The 16764-nt window shown below is 40.4% G+C and overlaps 1 protein-coding gene across 2 annotated transcripts in view; it reads right to left on the bottom strand.

Moving 5' to 3' along the window:
* Nucleotides 1–16764, bottom strand: part of LOC122698813 (aldehyde oxidase 4) — an 82224-nt gene that overhangs the window by 52969 nt on the left and 12491 nt on the right. The window contains exons 5-13 of one of the 2 annotated variants that reach the window (XM_043910439.1): nucleotides 15757–15883; nucleotides 12722–12783; nucleotides 9448–9531; nucleotides 8557–8637; nucleotides 6791–6935; nucleotides 6450–6542; nucleotides 2633–2784; nucleotides 2113–2206; nucleotides 930–1039 (exon numbers count right to left, since the gene is read on the bottom strand). In XM_043910439.1, coding sequence (XP_043766374.1) covers nucleotides 930–1039; nucleotides 2113–2206; nucleotides 2633–2784; nucleotides 6450–6542; nucleotides 6791–6935; nucleotides 8557–8637; nucleotides 9448–9531; nucleotides 12722–12783; nucleotides 15757–15883 — 948 coding nt within the window. Of the gene's footprint in view, nucleotides 1–929; nucleotides 1040–2112; nucleotides 2207–2632; nucleotides 2785–6449; nucleotides 6543–6790; nucleotides 6936–8556; nucleotides 8638–9443; nucleotides 9532–12721; nucleotides 12784–15756; nucleotides 15884–16764 lie in introns of those variants that run through there. The other variant, XM_043910440.1, reaches the window with a different exon arrangement.

Raw genomic sequence — 16764 nt, forward strand, 5'->3', positions numbered from 1 at the left:
CAACATTGTTAACTGGTTATACCCCACACAAAATTTAAAAAATATTTAAAAATTGAATGAAAATCCTGGAAAGACCACCCCCTTCTCTACACTGATCTATGCTGATCCCAACCGCCTTCCTTCATGGTTAACAACACCAGGGCAGGGCTCTCCCCATCACCGGAACTACCTCAATTCTTTGTCCACTCATTTCCTATCTGAGATTAGTTCCTTCCTATTTCAAGGCCTCCTCATAGGTGTAGAGACCTTTAAAGACTGAACGTTGTGTCTTGTAGTCTTTGGAGTTTAGCACTGTGCCAGACATGTAGATAAATAATAAAGGCAGCTAATAAATAGAAAATTGCACTTAAAATATCTGGTTGACTTGGTAGTACATTTATGGCAATGAACTTTCAGTTTACCAGAAACTTGCTGTAGTCAACAGACTATAGTTTTACTCAATCTTGGCTAAATTACATCTTTGTCTGAAACTCCCAATTCAACTCTTCACACAAAGGGCTCTCCTTTTTACAGGGCTAATGTTCCCTGCAGGCAGAGAGATAAGGCTCATGGAAATGTTTTCATTTCTTTTAAAATCAAAAGGAAAAATGAATATAATGATAATGAATATATAACACTGAAGGCAGCCTGGATCATATTTATCTTTATACTGACACAGTCATATATATTTTTTACTTTATCTTTTATGGAGGAAAGGACTGACCAAAGGCAAAGCACGCAGGACCCCTGAGTTCAAACCGTGGCTCTGATAAGAAAGCAAATCCATGGTCACCTGGGAATGCACTCCTCCTGTGGGCAGCCCCAAAGGCGCCCTGCAGCAGCTGGTTGGAAAGGAGAGGACACCCCTTCCTCGGAAGCCCACATGTGGCCCGCTGCTCAGGGTGAAGCTGGGTTTCCCTGGGGTAGGCGGCGGGTCAGGGAGCCCTTACCGGAGTGGAGTGTGGAATATACACAGATAACACAATCTCTTCTGACTTGAGGTTGGCTTCAGGTGACTTCTCGAGAAAACGGCCATCTAAAGGAATCTGCCGTTTTCCTTCTATTAGAGAAAATGACCTTGATTAGGATGAAGTCATCAAATTGGAGAATATGCCCAAAGGGACAGATGTGATGCACTGGTGGAAAGAGAGAGTGCAGCTGGGAGCCAGAGATGTGGGTTCTTCGCCCAGCTCCCATGATCGGTTGGCTGAGGCAGGTCCTGGAACCTTGGGCTTCTGGTTTCTCATGCACAATGGCAGGGTTGGACCCAGTACACTAACACATCCTTTCTTGTTCTTATGCCCATTATACACCATTCACAGATTTTGGGCTTTGAAGAACTTTAAAGCTATTTGGAAACTACCTAGTATAAAGGAGGTTCACAAATGGGTAATGGGTACACTGGTTACAGTGCATTTCATAGATGGGAAAACTGAGGCCCTGGGTCAAGAAAGGACAGATGACCTGTCCAAAGAGATAGGGATGGATGAAGGGCAGGGCTGGGATGCCTGATATATACTTTTTTCCCCTTACACAGTTTATCATACTGTCTCTTTTGCTCCACCACAGTTTAAAAAATCTGATTTTAATCAAAGAGAGGGTATCTTGGACCTGTGAATAACACACATTTGTCTTTATTTTTATTTCTTTAAGTTTAAATCATTTTCTCTTGGCAAAGTTTAAGCTGTCTTTGCCTAAAGAGAGAAGAAATGAGTAATACGGCCCACAAATTTGATTTTGTTTAAAATGAAAGGTACTATAAGGAAAATTTTCACCTTTATGAAGCTCTGAAATAAAATATGCCATAAAACTTTAAAATCACGTATATACACCTCATTAAATTTTCCTTTGTTTGCCTTGATACTACAATTCGGACTATGCACAAACACAGCCAACTAGTTCAGAAAAACTGTCCAGTGCAGGAACTTATGTGATCCACAAGATATAGAACATACGGAAAACAAGGCGAATGATCTCAGTTTCATCCTCATGTTTGAGGTAATGGAGATACAGCCAGATATATTTGGTGAGTCTAAGTGAGATATATTTGGGTTCCTTGTTCATAGTTTGCAAAGGAGCTACATAACTGATGTGGTAATTATAAAATCAAACGCCTAAAGCTTGGTCTCTTACCTTTAGATATCAGATTGACGGTAGCATTTCCTGCTGCTAAAATGGGATTCAGGTCAGAATAGTTAGGCCTGCTCACCACATGCCCTCCTAAAGTCTAGATAGAAAAGAAAAGATGGCATTTTTAAAGCTACACTCAGTCATTTGACAGATAAGGAATTATGTATACAGGGATCTTGTGTAAGCTTTAAAAATTCTCTTCTTTGTTTCATAGAAAGATCTGGCAAACTTGGGGGGGAGCAGCTAAATATAGTCAGACAACACAGTGTGTAAATTCCCACCCCTCTGATGCCAATTTGAACTTGAGAAAATATTGCTTATCTACGTGCAATGAGGAAAGAAACCTCTTTCAGAACTGACCCTAGCACGTGTCCAGTAACATGGGGAAGTGAGGAGACTGGAGCCTGAGGAAACTCTAAACTGATATGTGTTGTGCTGCTGTCAACACAATTCTCCTTGTCCCAAAGCTGTCTCTAAGGCTGCTCTGACACAGTCTTATTTCATATGACACTAGAGAACATACCGCCATGTTCCTAATCTGGGCTCCAGCAAGGGTTCTCAGGTGCTTCAGGAGAGCATGGTAGGTCTTGGTCTTCTCCTTTGGTTGTTCAGAAACAATAAAATGTAAGGCATCATTCAACTGGGCCAGGCTGTATCCTGCGCCTATCGTCACCCCTGAAAGTAAGGTATGGAATTTAAACTTAAAGTGGAAGGTAACAAGATGCGTGGGCTGCTTGGAAACACTCTTTCAAATATATTTTCTCTTTTCATATAAACTTAGAAGGACAGAAACAAAGATAAAGATATTTTGGCAATTTGCTTTATTCTCAGATATTAAGTACCAAAGATTTTTCTCATTCATGTACACAGTTATATCTGCCTTACATTTTAGGACACCTCAACCATAGATATCTGAAATTCACTACTTTGTTTATTCCCAGTGTAGTGCTGTCCTGAATAAACGGATCAAATATGACATTTTCAACCAAGATCCTTTAAGATTTTTAAAAGATCATTACACTTGAGTGGAAGTTGACTTCCAAATCTGCATTGCCCATTTGCCCTTTTCCCAAGCCATCTCTTCCTGTTGTTCCTTTATCATAACAAGAAGAGATACCTGCTTGAAACTTGGCTTAGTTCTATTTGCCTGTGAGCTTACAGGGAGTGTTTTGAGTAGTGATGTCCTCTAGTTCATGCATTCTCAATGGGGGCAATACTGCCACCAAGGCAGTGAAAAAAACTTATTCTTTTTATTTATAAAGCCCTAATACCCATATAGATATATAGTCTATCTGTGATGTTAAAATTTGATGGAGGATGATGAGTGAAAAAATGTCTATCACTCCTTAGAGTGAGAAATGATGAAAAGGTTGAGAAATACTGACCTAATTCTACAGGTTCTACGACCCAGTCCCTCCATCTCTACCTCACCATAACCACATCCCTTCCTTCTAGCCCTTCCCTATACAGCCTGACCTTTTCTTGCTCTATCTCCTTCTGTGGGTCCATTAATATGAACTTTTCAACAAGTGAAAAAATAAGAAAAGAATGAGAAGACTAAGATGGGAAGATCAGAGGGCAAAGCAGAAAATTCTTCATTTGATTTCTGCTTACGTATCTGATATTTACTCAGACATATGATTTTTATCAAGACCATCCCCAAGAAAAAGAAATGCAAAAAAGCAAAATGGCTGTCTGAGGAGGCCTTACAAATAGCTGTGAAAAGAAGAGAAGCGAAAAGCAAAGGAGAAAAGGAAATACATACCCATTTGAATGAAGAGTTCCAAAGAATAGCAAGGAGAGATAAGAAAGCCTTCCTCAGTGATCAATGTAAAGAAATAGAGGAAAACAATAGAATGGGTAAGACTAGAGATCTCCTCAAGAAAATTAGAGATACCAAGGGAACACTTCATGCAAAGATGGGCTCAATAAAGGACAGAAATGGTATGGACCTGACAGAAGCAGAAGATATTAAGAAGAGGTGGTAAGAATACACAGAAAAACTCTACAAAAAAGATCTTCCCAACTCAGATAATCATGATGGTGTGATCACTCACACTCACCTAGAGCCAGACATCCTGGAATGTGAAGTCAAGTGGGCCTTAGAAAGCATCACTACAAACAAAGCTAATGGAGGTGGTGGAATTCCAGGTGAGCTATTTCAAATCCTAAAAGATGATGCTGTGAAAGTGCTGCACTCAATATGTTAGCAAATTTGGAAAACTCAGCAGTGGCCACAGGACTGGAAAAGGTCAGTCTTCATTCCAATCCCAAAGAATGGCAATACTCAAACTACTGCACAATTGAACTCATCTCACATGCTAGTAAAGTGATGCTCAAAATTTTCCAAGCCAGGCTTCAGCAATATGTGAACCGTGAAGTTCCAGATGTTCAAGCTGGTTTTAGAAAAGGCAGAGGAACCAGAGATCAAATTGCCAACATCTGCTGGATCATGGAAAAAGCAAGAGAGTTCCAGAAAAACATCTATTTCTGCTTTATTGACAATGCCAAAGCCTTTGGCTGTGTGAATCACAATGAACTGTGGAAAATTCTGAAAGAGATGGGAATACAAGACCATCCGACCTGCCTCCTGAGAAACCTGTATGCAGGTCAGGAAACAACAGTTAGAACTGGACATGGAACAACAGACTGGTTCCAAATAGAAAAAGGAGTACATCAAGGCTGTATATTGTCACTCTGCTTATTTAACTTATATGCAGAGTACATCCTGAGAAACGCTGGGCTGGAGGAAGCACAAGCTGGAATCAAGATTGCCGGGAGAGATATCAATAACCTCAGATATGCAGATGACACCACCCTCATGGCAGAAAGTGAAGAACTAAGGAGCCTCTTGATGAAAGTGAAAGAGGAGAGTGAAAAAGTTGGTTTAAAACAAAACATTCAAAAAAAAAAAAACTCAACATTCAGAAAACTAAGATCATGGCATCTGGTCCCATCACTTCATGGGAAATAGATGGGGAAACAGTGGCTCAGTTTATTTTTCTGGGCTCCAAAATCACTGCAGATGGTGATTGCAGCCATGAAATTAAAAGGCACTTACTCCTTGGAAGGAAAGTTATGACCAACCTAGATAGCATATTAAAAAGCAGAGACATTACTTTGCCAACAAAGGTCCATCTAGTCAAGGCTATGCTTTTTCCAGTGGTCATATATGGATGTGAGATTTGGACTGTGAAGAAAGCTGAGCACCAAATTGATGCTTTTGAACTGTGGTGTTGGAGAAGACTGTTGAGAGTCTCTTGGACTGCAAGGAGATCCAACCAGTCCATCCTAAAGGAGATTAGTCTTGGGTGTTCATTGGAAGGACTGATGCTGAAGCTGAAACTCTAATACTTTGGCCACCTGATGCAAAGAGCTAACTCATCTGATAAGATCCTGATGCTGGGAAAGATTGAGGGCAGGAGGAGAAGGGGACGACAGAAGCTGAGATGGTTGGATGGCATCACCGACTCAATGGACGAGGGTTTAGTTGGACTCCGGGAGTTAGTGATGGACAGGGAGGCCTGGTGTGCTGCGGTTCATGGGGTTGCAAAGAGTCAGACCCGACTGACTAACTGAACTGAACTGATGATTTTTATCCATTCACATGCTGAGTTTGGATAGTAGACAGCGGTACACATATCTCAGATAGCCTTATTTGGTGCATGATGAAGAAGGAATACTTGACTTGGAGTAAGAAGACTTAGGATCTAGTCCTGACTTGACCATGTGTTAGCTTTGTGAAGTTCAGCAGTTACGTAAGCCTTTTGATCCTGTATGTTCTTTCGGAGAATGGGGATTTCACGACTTCCTGCTGTGTCTACTTCCCAGGGTTGTCATGAGGATCAAAACAAATAAGAGAAGTGAGAATGCTTAGTAAACTGTGAAGATTGTAAAAACAAATAAGGTTGTTGTTCACAGTTAAATTTTCAAATCTTATGGCCCAGATCTTTTCTCTTTTTGGTTAGTGTGCATGTATACAGGATAAGCCTCAAGTAAATTTGTGAATCAGGGAGTAATATCAGGCAAGAACCTTTCCTACTGGCCAAATAATGTCTTAAGTCTTCTTACTCAGTCACTCTGTCTATACTTGGCTGAGCTGTGTGCCATCCTCCAGCCATTATGACTTCTATGACAAGGTAGACCATGGTGACACAGCTGGGTGGGCAGTTTGATAAAGCTAGTAGAAGTCTCACATAGGTGCTCAATAAATATTTCTGAAAGAGTAAATGAGGTCAGCTATTCTATGAAGATCTCAAATTAGCCCAATTTTAATAATTGATTAACAGCCCATAGCAGCCAATGGTTACATCTTATTTCAAAAAAAAAAGTGTACGTACCATCATCTGTGCTATTCACGAAATATAGTTCTTGAAGCCCAAGTGGAGATATAAAAACTGGATGGAATTCATCTCTGAATTTAATGCTGGGTCCTTAAGGAGAAAAACATGTAAAGCAATTAGAAAAGAAAGACAGTGGATACTAATATATGTGGTTTGCTGATAATTCAAAGTGAAAATTACACGGCAACTCACTTGTAAAAGAAAACAACACAACATTCTAAAGGATCATAGGTACTCACTGATAAAAGTGAATCGCATTTATGCAGAGTTTTAAAAGAGACACAGATGTTTGAGTTACCCCCAATCTAGACTTAAAAACATGCCCCTAGACCACCTACCCACTGCAGTGTTCCCCATGATGATGGGGGCTTCAGGGAAATTGGTTTTCAGCTCCAGAAGGTCATTCAGGTTTACAGGAGTGATCCAGGTGGTCCTCTTCCCTCGAAACGTGAGCCTTCTTTTGTTCGGGTCTTCTGCCATTCTCTATAGGGAAACAAAACCAATAAACTTCCAAGTAATGCTTTGGGTGTCTAAGTAGCCTGCAGGTCATTTTAGCTTTTTGAGACAATTTAACTTCTAGGTATCAGGAGACGGTGGCTTGTTTGAAGCTACCTAAATTGAGAAGATCTGTGTTAGCGCCACTGAATAACTCTCATAATAGGTGTCTGTCCATCAACAGCTGCATATAGAGTAGAGCAAACTCTACATTTGTGAAGTGACTACACAGAGAGGAGGCAGCATGGCAGCTTGAAGGTATCTTAGCCTGGAATTAAAGGGCTAGGCTTCTTGCTCTAATTCTGCCATAATGGTGACCCAAAGGGGCCCCTCCTTTGGAGATTAGATTCTTCAGTGGGACAGAAATTGCTTATAAGCAATATTACCCTTGGGGGAAAAAAATCCCTTAAATCATTCATCTGGTAGAGTATAAATGGATACTTTTACAACTTTGTACATATATATATATATATATATATAATATTGAAATATATATCAAATGTATTAATATATTTAAAATATATACCTTTATCTACATATCTACATCTACAAATAATCCTTAAATACAAGGTGTGTCCAGGTTCTCACGCTCTGAGGGGTGTGTATGTGAGACAGGCGGGGACCTGGGACCTTTTGCTGAAGTGCTGTAATGCTTACACCTGAATCTCTCCTTGAGTAACAAAATACGAGGAAACTGTATGGGTCAAAAAATAACTATATGCACGTGCAACTGAGGCAAATGCTGAACAAATAATGCAAAGAGACCAAAAAACCCAGCTGCTGCTTTTGAAGAGCCCAGAGAAAAAGCAGGGTACGGTGCACACCCTCCTACACCTAACATCACCTAAGGGATGGGCAAACCATTTAAGCCATCCCTCCGGGTTGACCCCTGGACAAACCCCTACCCTCACCCCATATAAGGAACAAGCTCGCCCCCCACCTCAGGGAGCAAGCAAGCCGAAAGGGAACCTGTTGTGTGTTTTGACTCCCCCATGCTGCAGAAGGGGCCCTAGTAAAGGTTTACCTGAATTTCTTGTCTGGCCTCTGATGGATTTCTACTGATTAAGGAGGCCAAGAACTCTGGTTGGTAACATAGGGACTGAAGCCTTCTGAGAAGCCAGTAGAATCATAGCCCTCACCTCATGCTCTCTCCAGGACAGAGCCATGGAATAGAATGATGGGCATACCACAATATTTGTGTTTTTCTCTCTTTCTCCCCACTGAGTTGAGAACACAGAGGTTAAGAGTAGGAATAATGAAATTCCATTATAATAAGGATCATCTGATTTTTACTTTACTAGTTTTACAAAATGCCTTTGACACATCTCACTGTGTAGCTGTGTGATCTTGGTTAAGTCACCTACACTCTCTGAGCTCAGGATCTTCGATGGAGGGGTAGACCCAAGCACCCCTGTGGTCCTGGCAGCACCGCTTTCCTCAGCTGTCTGTTTTATACTATTCACAGCGGAGTTGAACATGTTTCTAAAAATGGGTTATCCTGTTAGTCACTCTCCCAGCTTTTAGGATCTAAAACTCAGTAGTCTCATAGTGTAAGGCAAAATGCGTAAACCACATCATGTTATAAGACAACAAAAGTAAAGTATCTTACTATCAGTTCAGGAGGGAATATAGGTTCCTGGCTTGGATCGTAGGGCTGGAATTCATCTTCGTTGTACAGTTTGGTACACATCTCAACAAAACAAAACACAAATGGAACTTCAGAGATGCTGAGAGATGTATAGGAGTCTCTCAGTGTGAAACTTCAGAGTCAGAGCCCACATCTGACATTCTGGATATAAAATAGAAGCGCCAGAGCCACAGGGCGGCCCTGGCAGAATTCTTCCCACCCTCAGAGGCCACTGATGGTTTCCCTGGCAGATCTGCTGGGCCCTGGGCTTCCTCTTTTGGTGTCAGGAGTTGGATTTTAAGCTTCTGTCTGGGTCTCAGGTATCACTGGTAGGTCTTTATTTGCCGTAGGCATGAAGACTTGTCCCTGCTTTCATCCCTTGTAGTGCTTGTTGGGGGGTATGACAGGGGGTAAGCCCAGATTAAGGCACAGAAATTTGTAGTGCTCTGAAGGAAAACAGTCTTCTGTGGTGACTAGCCTCATGAAAGTCTGTGCACGGGTGCTTAGTCGTGTCCGACTCTGTGCGACCCCATAGACTGTAGCCCACCAGTTTCCTCTGTCCATGGAATTTTCTAGGCAATAATACTGGAGTGGGTTGCCATTTCCTCCTCCAGGGGATCTTCCTGACCCAGGGATTGAACCCATGTCTCTTATGTCTTCTGCATTGCAGGTGGATTCTATTACCACTGTGCCACCTGGGAAGCCCCTCATGAAAGTCATGGGCTTGCTAACCTGGGGGGCTTTTAAAGACTGTTTATACCTTGAATTCATTAACTTTACATTTTATTCATTGGGAAGAGTAGAATAATAAATTTGGATTGATGTGGGCATTTTTCAGTCAATTCCAACTTAAGTAGAACAATAGATACTTACTTTTTCCTGTCTACTTGTGAAAGACGTCTCTTCTTGATCCATGCAACATTTTCCTGATCCTTTCATTTGACAAACAGTTGATTCCTGAGGAAGTAATACAGTTTATAACAAACCCACTGGTTGGTTTTCTAAACACCACCCTGAGCACGCACCCAGCAGTGCCCAGGCCCCATAGGAGCTATGGAAGAAGTAACAGAGCTCATCCTGGCCCTCAGCGAAGCGAAGGTCACTCAGTCGTGTCCAACTCTTTGTGAACCTATGGACTGTCGTCCACGGAATTCTCCAGGCCAGAATATTGGAGTGGGTAGCTCTTCCCTTCTTCAGGGGATCTTCCCAACCCAGGGATTGAACCCAGGTCTTCCACACTGCAGGCAGATTCTTTACCAGCTGAGCCACAAGGGAAGTCCAAGAATACTGGAGTAGGTAGCCTATCCCTTCTCCAGGGGATCTTCCCAACCCAGGAATTGAACTACATTGTAGGCAGATTTTTTTTTTTTTACCAGCTTAGCAACCAAGGAATCTCAGGGACTCTGTAATGGTGTGGGACAGAGTATAAGCTATTCCATCACTGAAGGATCAGATAAAATGCAGGGAGTGTGCAAACATGTTCCTGATTGGGTCTTGTAAACGGCTCCGCTTGAGTCTCAGGGGAAGGCGAAGGTGATTAGAGGAAGGTGGGTCAATCAGCTAAGGCTTCCTACTGAAACTGAGGTTAAAGGAGTATAGTTGCTGCTGCTAAGCTGCTGCTAAGTCGCTTCAGTCGTGTCCGACTCTGTGCCACCCCATAGACGGCAGCCCACCAGGCTCCCCCGTCCCTGGGATTCTCCAGGCAAGAACACTGGAGTGGGGTGCCATTTCCTTCTCCAGTGCATAAAAGTGAAAAGTGAAAGTGAAGTCGCTCAGTCATGTCTGACTCTTCACAACCCCATGGACTGCAGCTTCCCAGGCTCCTCCGTTCATGGGATTTTCCAGGCAAGAGTACTGGAGTGGGTTGCCATTGTCTTCTCCAAAAGGAGTATAGTTACAAGGGGGTAATTAGAAAGACAAACAGCTGGCTTTTCATCAGAAGGGTGATGCTTGTGTAATTTTTAATGAAGTCCTGGGAGGAGATGATGCATGTGTATTTTTTAATGAAGTCCGGGGAGGACAAACTGCCTTTAAGATGTCCTGTATACAAATATAAATAGACTGAAAAACCTGAGTTTCTTTGAATGTTTTTGGAGCTATTCCAAGGTATTTGGAGAATGCAGTTCCCAAAACATTTTGCCTTAATTTTCAGGACATTTCATGTAGACCCAAAGTAGTGTTTTTGGCCTGAATTCACTGGTCAGTTCCCTCAACTCTCAGACAAATCATCATTCCTGTTTGCCCTTTTCACATGCAGACACAGCCTAAGGATCTGTGGTGGTCTGGAGACCTATGGTTTGGCTTTATACGTGGAGTCAGAGACCTGTGTTCTAGTTCCTGCTTTAACACATACTAGCTGGATTGAGTTTGCTAAATTAGGAAGATAAAACCCGTCCCAAAAGGTTTGTCAGATTTAAATATGTGACAGGTGTGCACAGTATGTGACACACAGGAAGAACTGCAGGAATGGTGGTGGGTATTTTCACTCATAAGGTAACTGTCCAGAGTTAAGAAAGGATTTGGACTTTGTGACAACATCATGCACGATAAAGGGACCAACTAGTGGCTGAATGTGGGGACTCTGAGTGAGTGTGACAAAATGTCTACCTTTGTATGTATTTTGCCCTCAGGAAAATAGTAATAGATTGAGTCATATGAAATTGCTGTTCTCGTGAGTCAAAATGGCCACACATATAGCACAACATAAAAAATACCTTGCTCAGGATTTAAAATAAACTAGCCTGTAGTTTGGAAATCTTTTTGAAATTCTTCATTTCTAGTCTAAACAAAGATTTCTTTCAGACGTTTTAGTATTTAGAATGAACTTGCACCCTTTGAATTGGTTTTGGTCAATCAAAATTATATAAAAATAATTTTTACCATAAAAATGGGTGATGAAAAACACAGCTGAATACTTGCCATGATGATACCTAGTCTTGATATTTAACTTTATGAAAATTAAATCTATCTCAAGACATCACCTGCCTCCAGGCCATATACTAAATCATTCTTTAACAACTTCCTTCAACCTGTTTGATTCCTTGATCTCTCAGTTTGGAAGCTGATTTGGATTTCTTTCTCACTGCCTCCTTTATCATCTAGAGGTTATGATTCTGGCAATCCTCTTCCTGAAAGGTATCATTTTGGGCCCATATCTACCACACTGGTTTAGGTCCTCATTCCCTCATACATGGGATAGTGCACTAGTCCATGCCCTCATCCCCATTCTCTCTTTCCAGGCTTTATTCTCCTTATAGACAGGTGCCAAGAATTTTGAAATATTGTTCTTGTGTGACTTCTATCTTGAGAATAAACAATGACTATATAGTAGGTATCAGCTTTAAGCCTAAATTCCTTAATGCTTCAGCCACATCAAATTCTTAGTTGAACTTTGGACATCTTTCTTTTTTCTACTTCCAAACATTTTCTTACTGGAAATTTTCTAATCACCTCTCTTTACCCATCCATCAATATCACTTCATTTAAGACCTGGCTCAAAACTCTCCTTCTCCAATAAGTCTCTGTATCTTCCCTCCCCACTCTGATTCTGTTTAATCCATATTCCTCTAAAGCTTATTTACAAGGTAGAGAGGCTACGCTGTGCTGTTCTCAGTCGTGTCCGACTCTTTGTGACTCAGTGGACTATAGCACACCAGACTCCTCTGTCCCTGGGATTCTCCTGGCCAGAACACTGCAGTTAGTAGCCATTTTTCTACTCCAGGGGGTCTTCCCAACCTAGGGATGGAGCCCAAGTCTCCTAAATCTCCTGCATTGTTAGGCAGGTTCTTTACCACTGTGCCACCTGGGAAGCCCGCTAGAGAGGATATATTGAGCTTTTAATATCTTGCTTTTCAACTATGTGTTTATTGTTTTTTAATCTATATATTTCATTTTCTTCTATAGGCTTTGCATTTCTTGAAGTCCTGGACCACATACGTTACTTCGAAAGACTGCCTGCCTAATTTAGGGCTGTAAACAAGATAGATGTTAAAGATTTATTTTTAAAAACAACAATAGGGGCATTTAATCACTTTCAGTGGCTAGAAAGCACGACAGTTTAGAGAGAACTGAATGCAAGAGACAGTTTTACACAAAGGTTTCTTAATATGTTAAATGAACTGAAAAAATATTTTTTATCATAACTTACCGCAGAGAAAGTTTTTCCACTTTCTACAATTGGTCGGTATCCAGTACAGCGGCACAAATTACCTGAAGAAGAAATTGATGTTTAAGGAATGATAGAGATATATTGCATAGTTGTGCTTTTTTTCAGTGGAATAGCTATACTAGTAGTTTTTCAGTTTTTACCTTTTGTTTCTCAAACCAACAAAATGGCTCTTTGAAACAGAAATGCCCTTCAAAAATAGAATATACTTGTGATTACAGTTTTATCCTGAAATATCAGAGATCTCTATGGTTTTTTCCCAGTCAACCCTTCCTACCTTATTTCTCACCCCTGCCCTAACTCATGTAACATGTGACCACCGTCCCCCATAACATCTCACATGGGCCCCTTTGTTAAGCTTCTCTCATGTAGTTTCTTCTGCCTCAAAGGTCCTCTTGGGGAGAGTGTGTCCATTTATCAGGGCCACAGCCCCCTCCTCCACGGAGTCTGCTCTAACACCCCAGCCAAAGCCGTACACTCATTGTCTGGATCCTTCCCCAGGTCTATCGCTGACCATGTTGGAGTAGGGTCGTTTACGTGCATGCTTCATTTCCTTCATTGGCTCTTAAGCTCATGGAGAAAACAATGACAGTCTTAGATGTTCTTGAATCCTCCCAGTACAGCAAAGTAGGTGTTCAATAAGTACCTGGTATTGTTTTAATTAGTTACTTCAAAAAGAAACGGTGATGAAACCACTGTCCTTTGAAAAAGTATATTCAAATTTTGAAGCCAGTATAAATGACATTTATGAAGAGGTTTTAGTAATATGGGAAAATTCTAATGTTGTATAGTTAAAAATTGTATATGTAATATGCAATTGCATACATAATAGTCACAAGAATTTAAAATAAGCCTACAAAAACTATGCACAAAAGAGACGGAAACAGAAGCATCTTGACTGTGCTTGTCTTCTAGCAGCAGAAACACGAATGAGTTTTCCCCTTATCTTTTCATTTTTCATAATAGAAATACATCATTTTTATGTTAAAAATAAATTTAAGTTATTATGTTCAAATACAGTTTAAAAATTTCAGAAGCAATGTATATATGTCAACTGGGCAGGTTTAGTTAGCTAGAAGCAAAGTGTTGTTTGGAAACTTGTTGCCAGTGAGTCATGTGGAGAAACTGGATAATAGGTTTACTTCTCTTTTTTCATTTGAGCAAGAATTGTTTAGAAAGAAACTACATGCACAAGGATGGATTTAGATTCCATATTTTAATCTTTTCTTTTGCTAAGAAGAAAGAATACAAGAGTTTGTGAATTACAAACCTCTCTCTGGCATAGAAAAAAGGAGTTGAAATACCTAGAACATAGCTATAGGGCATGAAATTGAACTATTTAAGAGGCAAAGGACAATTTCTCATTGATAAACAGTGAGAAAGCATTAAAAGCTACAGAGAGCTATATCAAAGCTTTTAGTTTTGTTTGCCACATAATCAGAAGCGCTAGTAAAAGCCCACCAAGGGAAACAAATAGCACCCATTACAGAAAATTTTCTGATTCTGAGGGAGAAAAATATGGAAATTCAAATTTTTTCTTTTCTTAGTCTTGAAGAAAAAAACAAGATTAAATGAAGTGGTCATTTGTATCAGCTGATCATTATAGAAGGTATATGTCATGTCTAATTGCATTCCTTTTGAGTTTTTATTTGATCAGTTTTCTCAAAATATGAACATAAAGGTGATCAGTGTGCCTAGCTTTTATAATTCTAGAAAAGAGATCAAGCAAATGAAGTGTGAAACAAAATATACTCTCGAAGTTATCCACACCTAGAATGAAGTTATCTTTATAATTTAGCCAAACTTTACAATGCCATCTCCTGGTGGTTAAGTGAGTTATAGGCATAGAATCTGAGAGGAAATAATTCATGTTTATAAGACTGTCTGTGCATATTCAAAGAAACATACAAAAAGTAAGGCAAATCTCAAGACCTTTACTTTTCAAAGCTCTAAATATCTCATTTGTGAGGGTTATTTTATAAAACAAAGATTATCTGTTATTCAAATTTATTCAGGTTTAGTTAAAATTATAATTGAAACCATTGGCCAAAATTCTTACAATACTTAATGAGAAACTGAAAAATGTTGAATGTAGAAGTTGATGAGAGATAAGGGAAAATATTAGTGAATATTTATATTCTACTTACCATACAACTTAAGTTGAAATTTTACTTTGTTTTAGTCTGTATCCTTTCATCATAAAACTGAATTTTTGTGTAGGCTTGTTTACTGAAAGGGACAAAGAGTTTTCTTATAATGTTTAGAGGTTTGCTTCCACAGCTTTCTTCAAAGAACTAGTAACTGGTTACATTGAACCTAGTATGTTTATTGAAGGAAACTACATTTGATAAAATGCTTTTTTTCTGGTAGTAAATAGTGTTTGTTCACTTAAATTCAATAGCTAGTCATAGGAGATTGAGTTGCTCACCAAGCTTAGTGTTTGTTCACTTAAATTCAATAGCTATTTTGTCATAGAAGATTGAGTTGCTCACCAAGCTTATCTGTGATAACTAATTCCTGTTTATGGGCTTCTCGATCTTGTAATGAACCCAACCAGGACAGAAAAAGGTAAAGTTTCTGAAATCTATTCTCTTTGTAAAATTAATTCTAGTAAGTAGGGTTAATGAATGATTCTGACAGGTTGATTTAAAAATAAACCAATAAATCTCATTCTTGTACACTACCCAGATTTCCACATTTGGAAACTATTGTATTAAAAATGTTAGAAACAGCCTATTTGAATGCTTTTGCAGAGTGACTACAGGCTCCATTAAAGGAGAAAGGTTTGTAATGAAACAATATTGCCCCAATTCTTGGCACCAATGCTGACCAATGAGGGCGGCCCTTCCTAGAGAGGCCTGTGGTCAAGGTGAGGGCTAACGAGCCTACTTGTTGACCAGGTGCCTGGAGCCCCAGAGCTGCACCACAGCTTCCCTCCACCAGCTGGGGCCTTCTTCCCTCCTTCCTTCGGCACCTCCCACTGGAAGTCCTGCCTGCTGAGGGCTGAGAAGCCTCACCTCCAAGAGCTTCGGTTATCTGCTCAGGGGTGGGCTCCGGGTGGTTCCTCAGCAGTGTGTAGATGGACATCACCATTCCCGGGCTGCAGAAGCCACACTGTGTCCCATGACACTTGGCAAGTCTTTCCTGGGGGAAAAATGGTACATTACTTCTACTTTAAACCTCGCATTTCCCTCCCTTGTATACCAGATAGGAGCAAAGCTTATATATTTAACTTTCTAGAGATAATTGCAGGGTGAAAAATGTCATTCTGGAAGCATATTTCTATTTCCTGAAATCATATGTTTCGCTCTACCGACTCAAGAAAAGCCTATTGGCATGTATTAAGTTACTTTACTCTCTAGACTCTCTGGTTTCTTTACCTGTGAAATAAGAATATAGTTTAAGTAATGAGTAAAATGCTTTGAAGTCATGTTCATGTGGATTTTGGTCCTTCCTGTATTCATTAATTGTGGGTCCCTGGATGATTTACTTGACTTTCTTCCTTTCTTCATCTTTTTCACTTCCTTTTAAAAAGACGTTTTTTAAAAAAATTGGAGTATAATTGCTTTTGGGGCTTCCTTGGTGGCTCAGTGGTAAAGAATCTGACTGTCAATGCAGGAGATGCATTTTGAACCTTGGGTCAGGAAGATTCCCTGGAGAAGGAAATGGCAACCCACTTCAGTATCCTTGGCTGGGAAATCCCATGGACAGAGGAGCCTGGGGCTCTGTAGTCCATGGGGTAGCAAAAGAGTTGGACACGGCTTAGTGACTAAACAACAACAATATACTGCTTTACAATGTTGTGTTATTAATAGTTTGTGCTGTGCAACAACATGAATCAGTACACATATGTCCGCTCCCTCTTGAGCCCCTCTCCCAGCCCACCCGCATCCCGTCCCTCTAGGTCACCACAGAGACCCCGCTGAGCTCCCTGTGGTATACTGCGGCTTCCCACTAGCTATCTACTCTCCACATTGTTGTCATTTCAGTTGCTAAGTCATGTCCAACTCTTTTGTAATCCCATG

Source organism: Cervus elaphus, chromosome 8 (genome assembly GCF_910594005.1).
Source record: "Cervus elaphus chromosome 8, mCerEla1.1, whole genome shotgun sequence".
Lineage (NCBI taxonomy): Eukaryota > Metazoa > Chordata > Mammalia > Artiodactyla > Cervidae > Cervus > Cervus elaphus.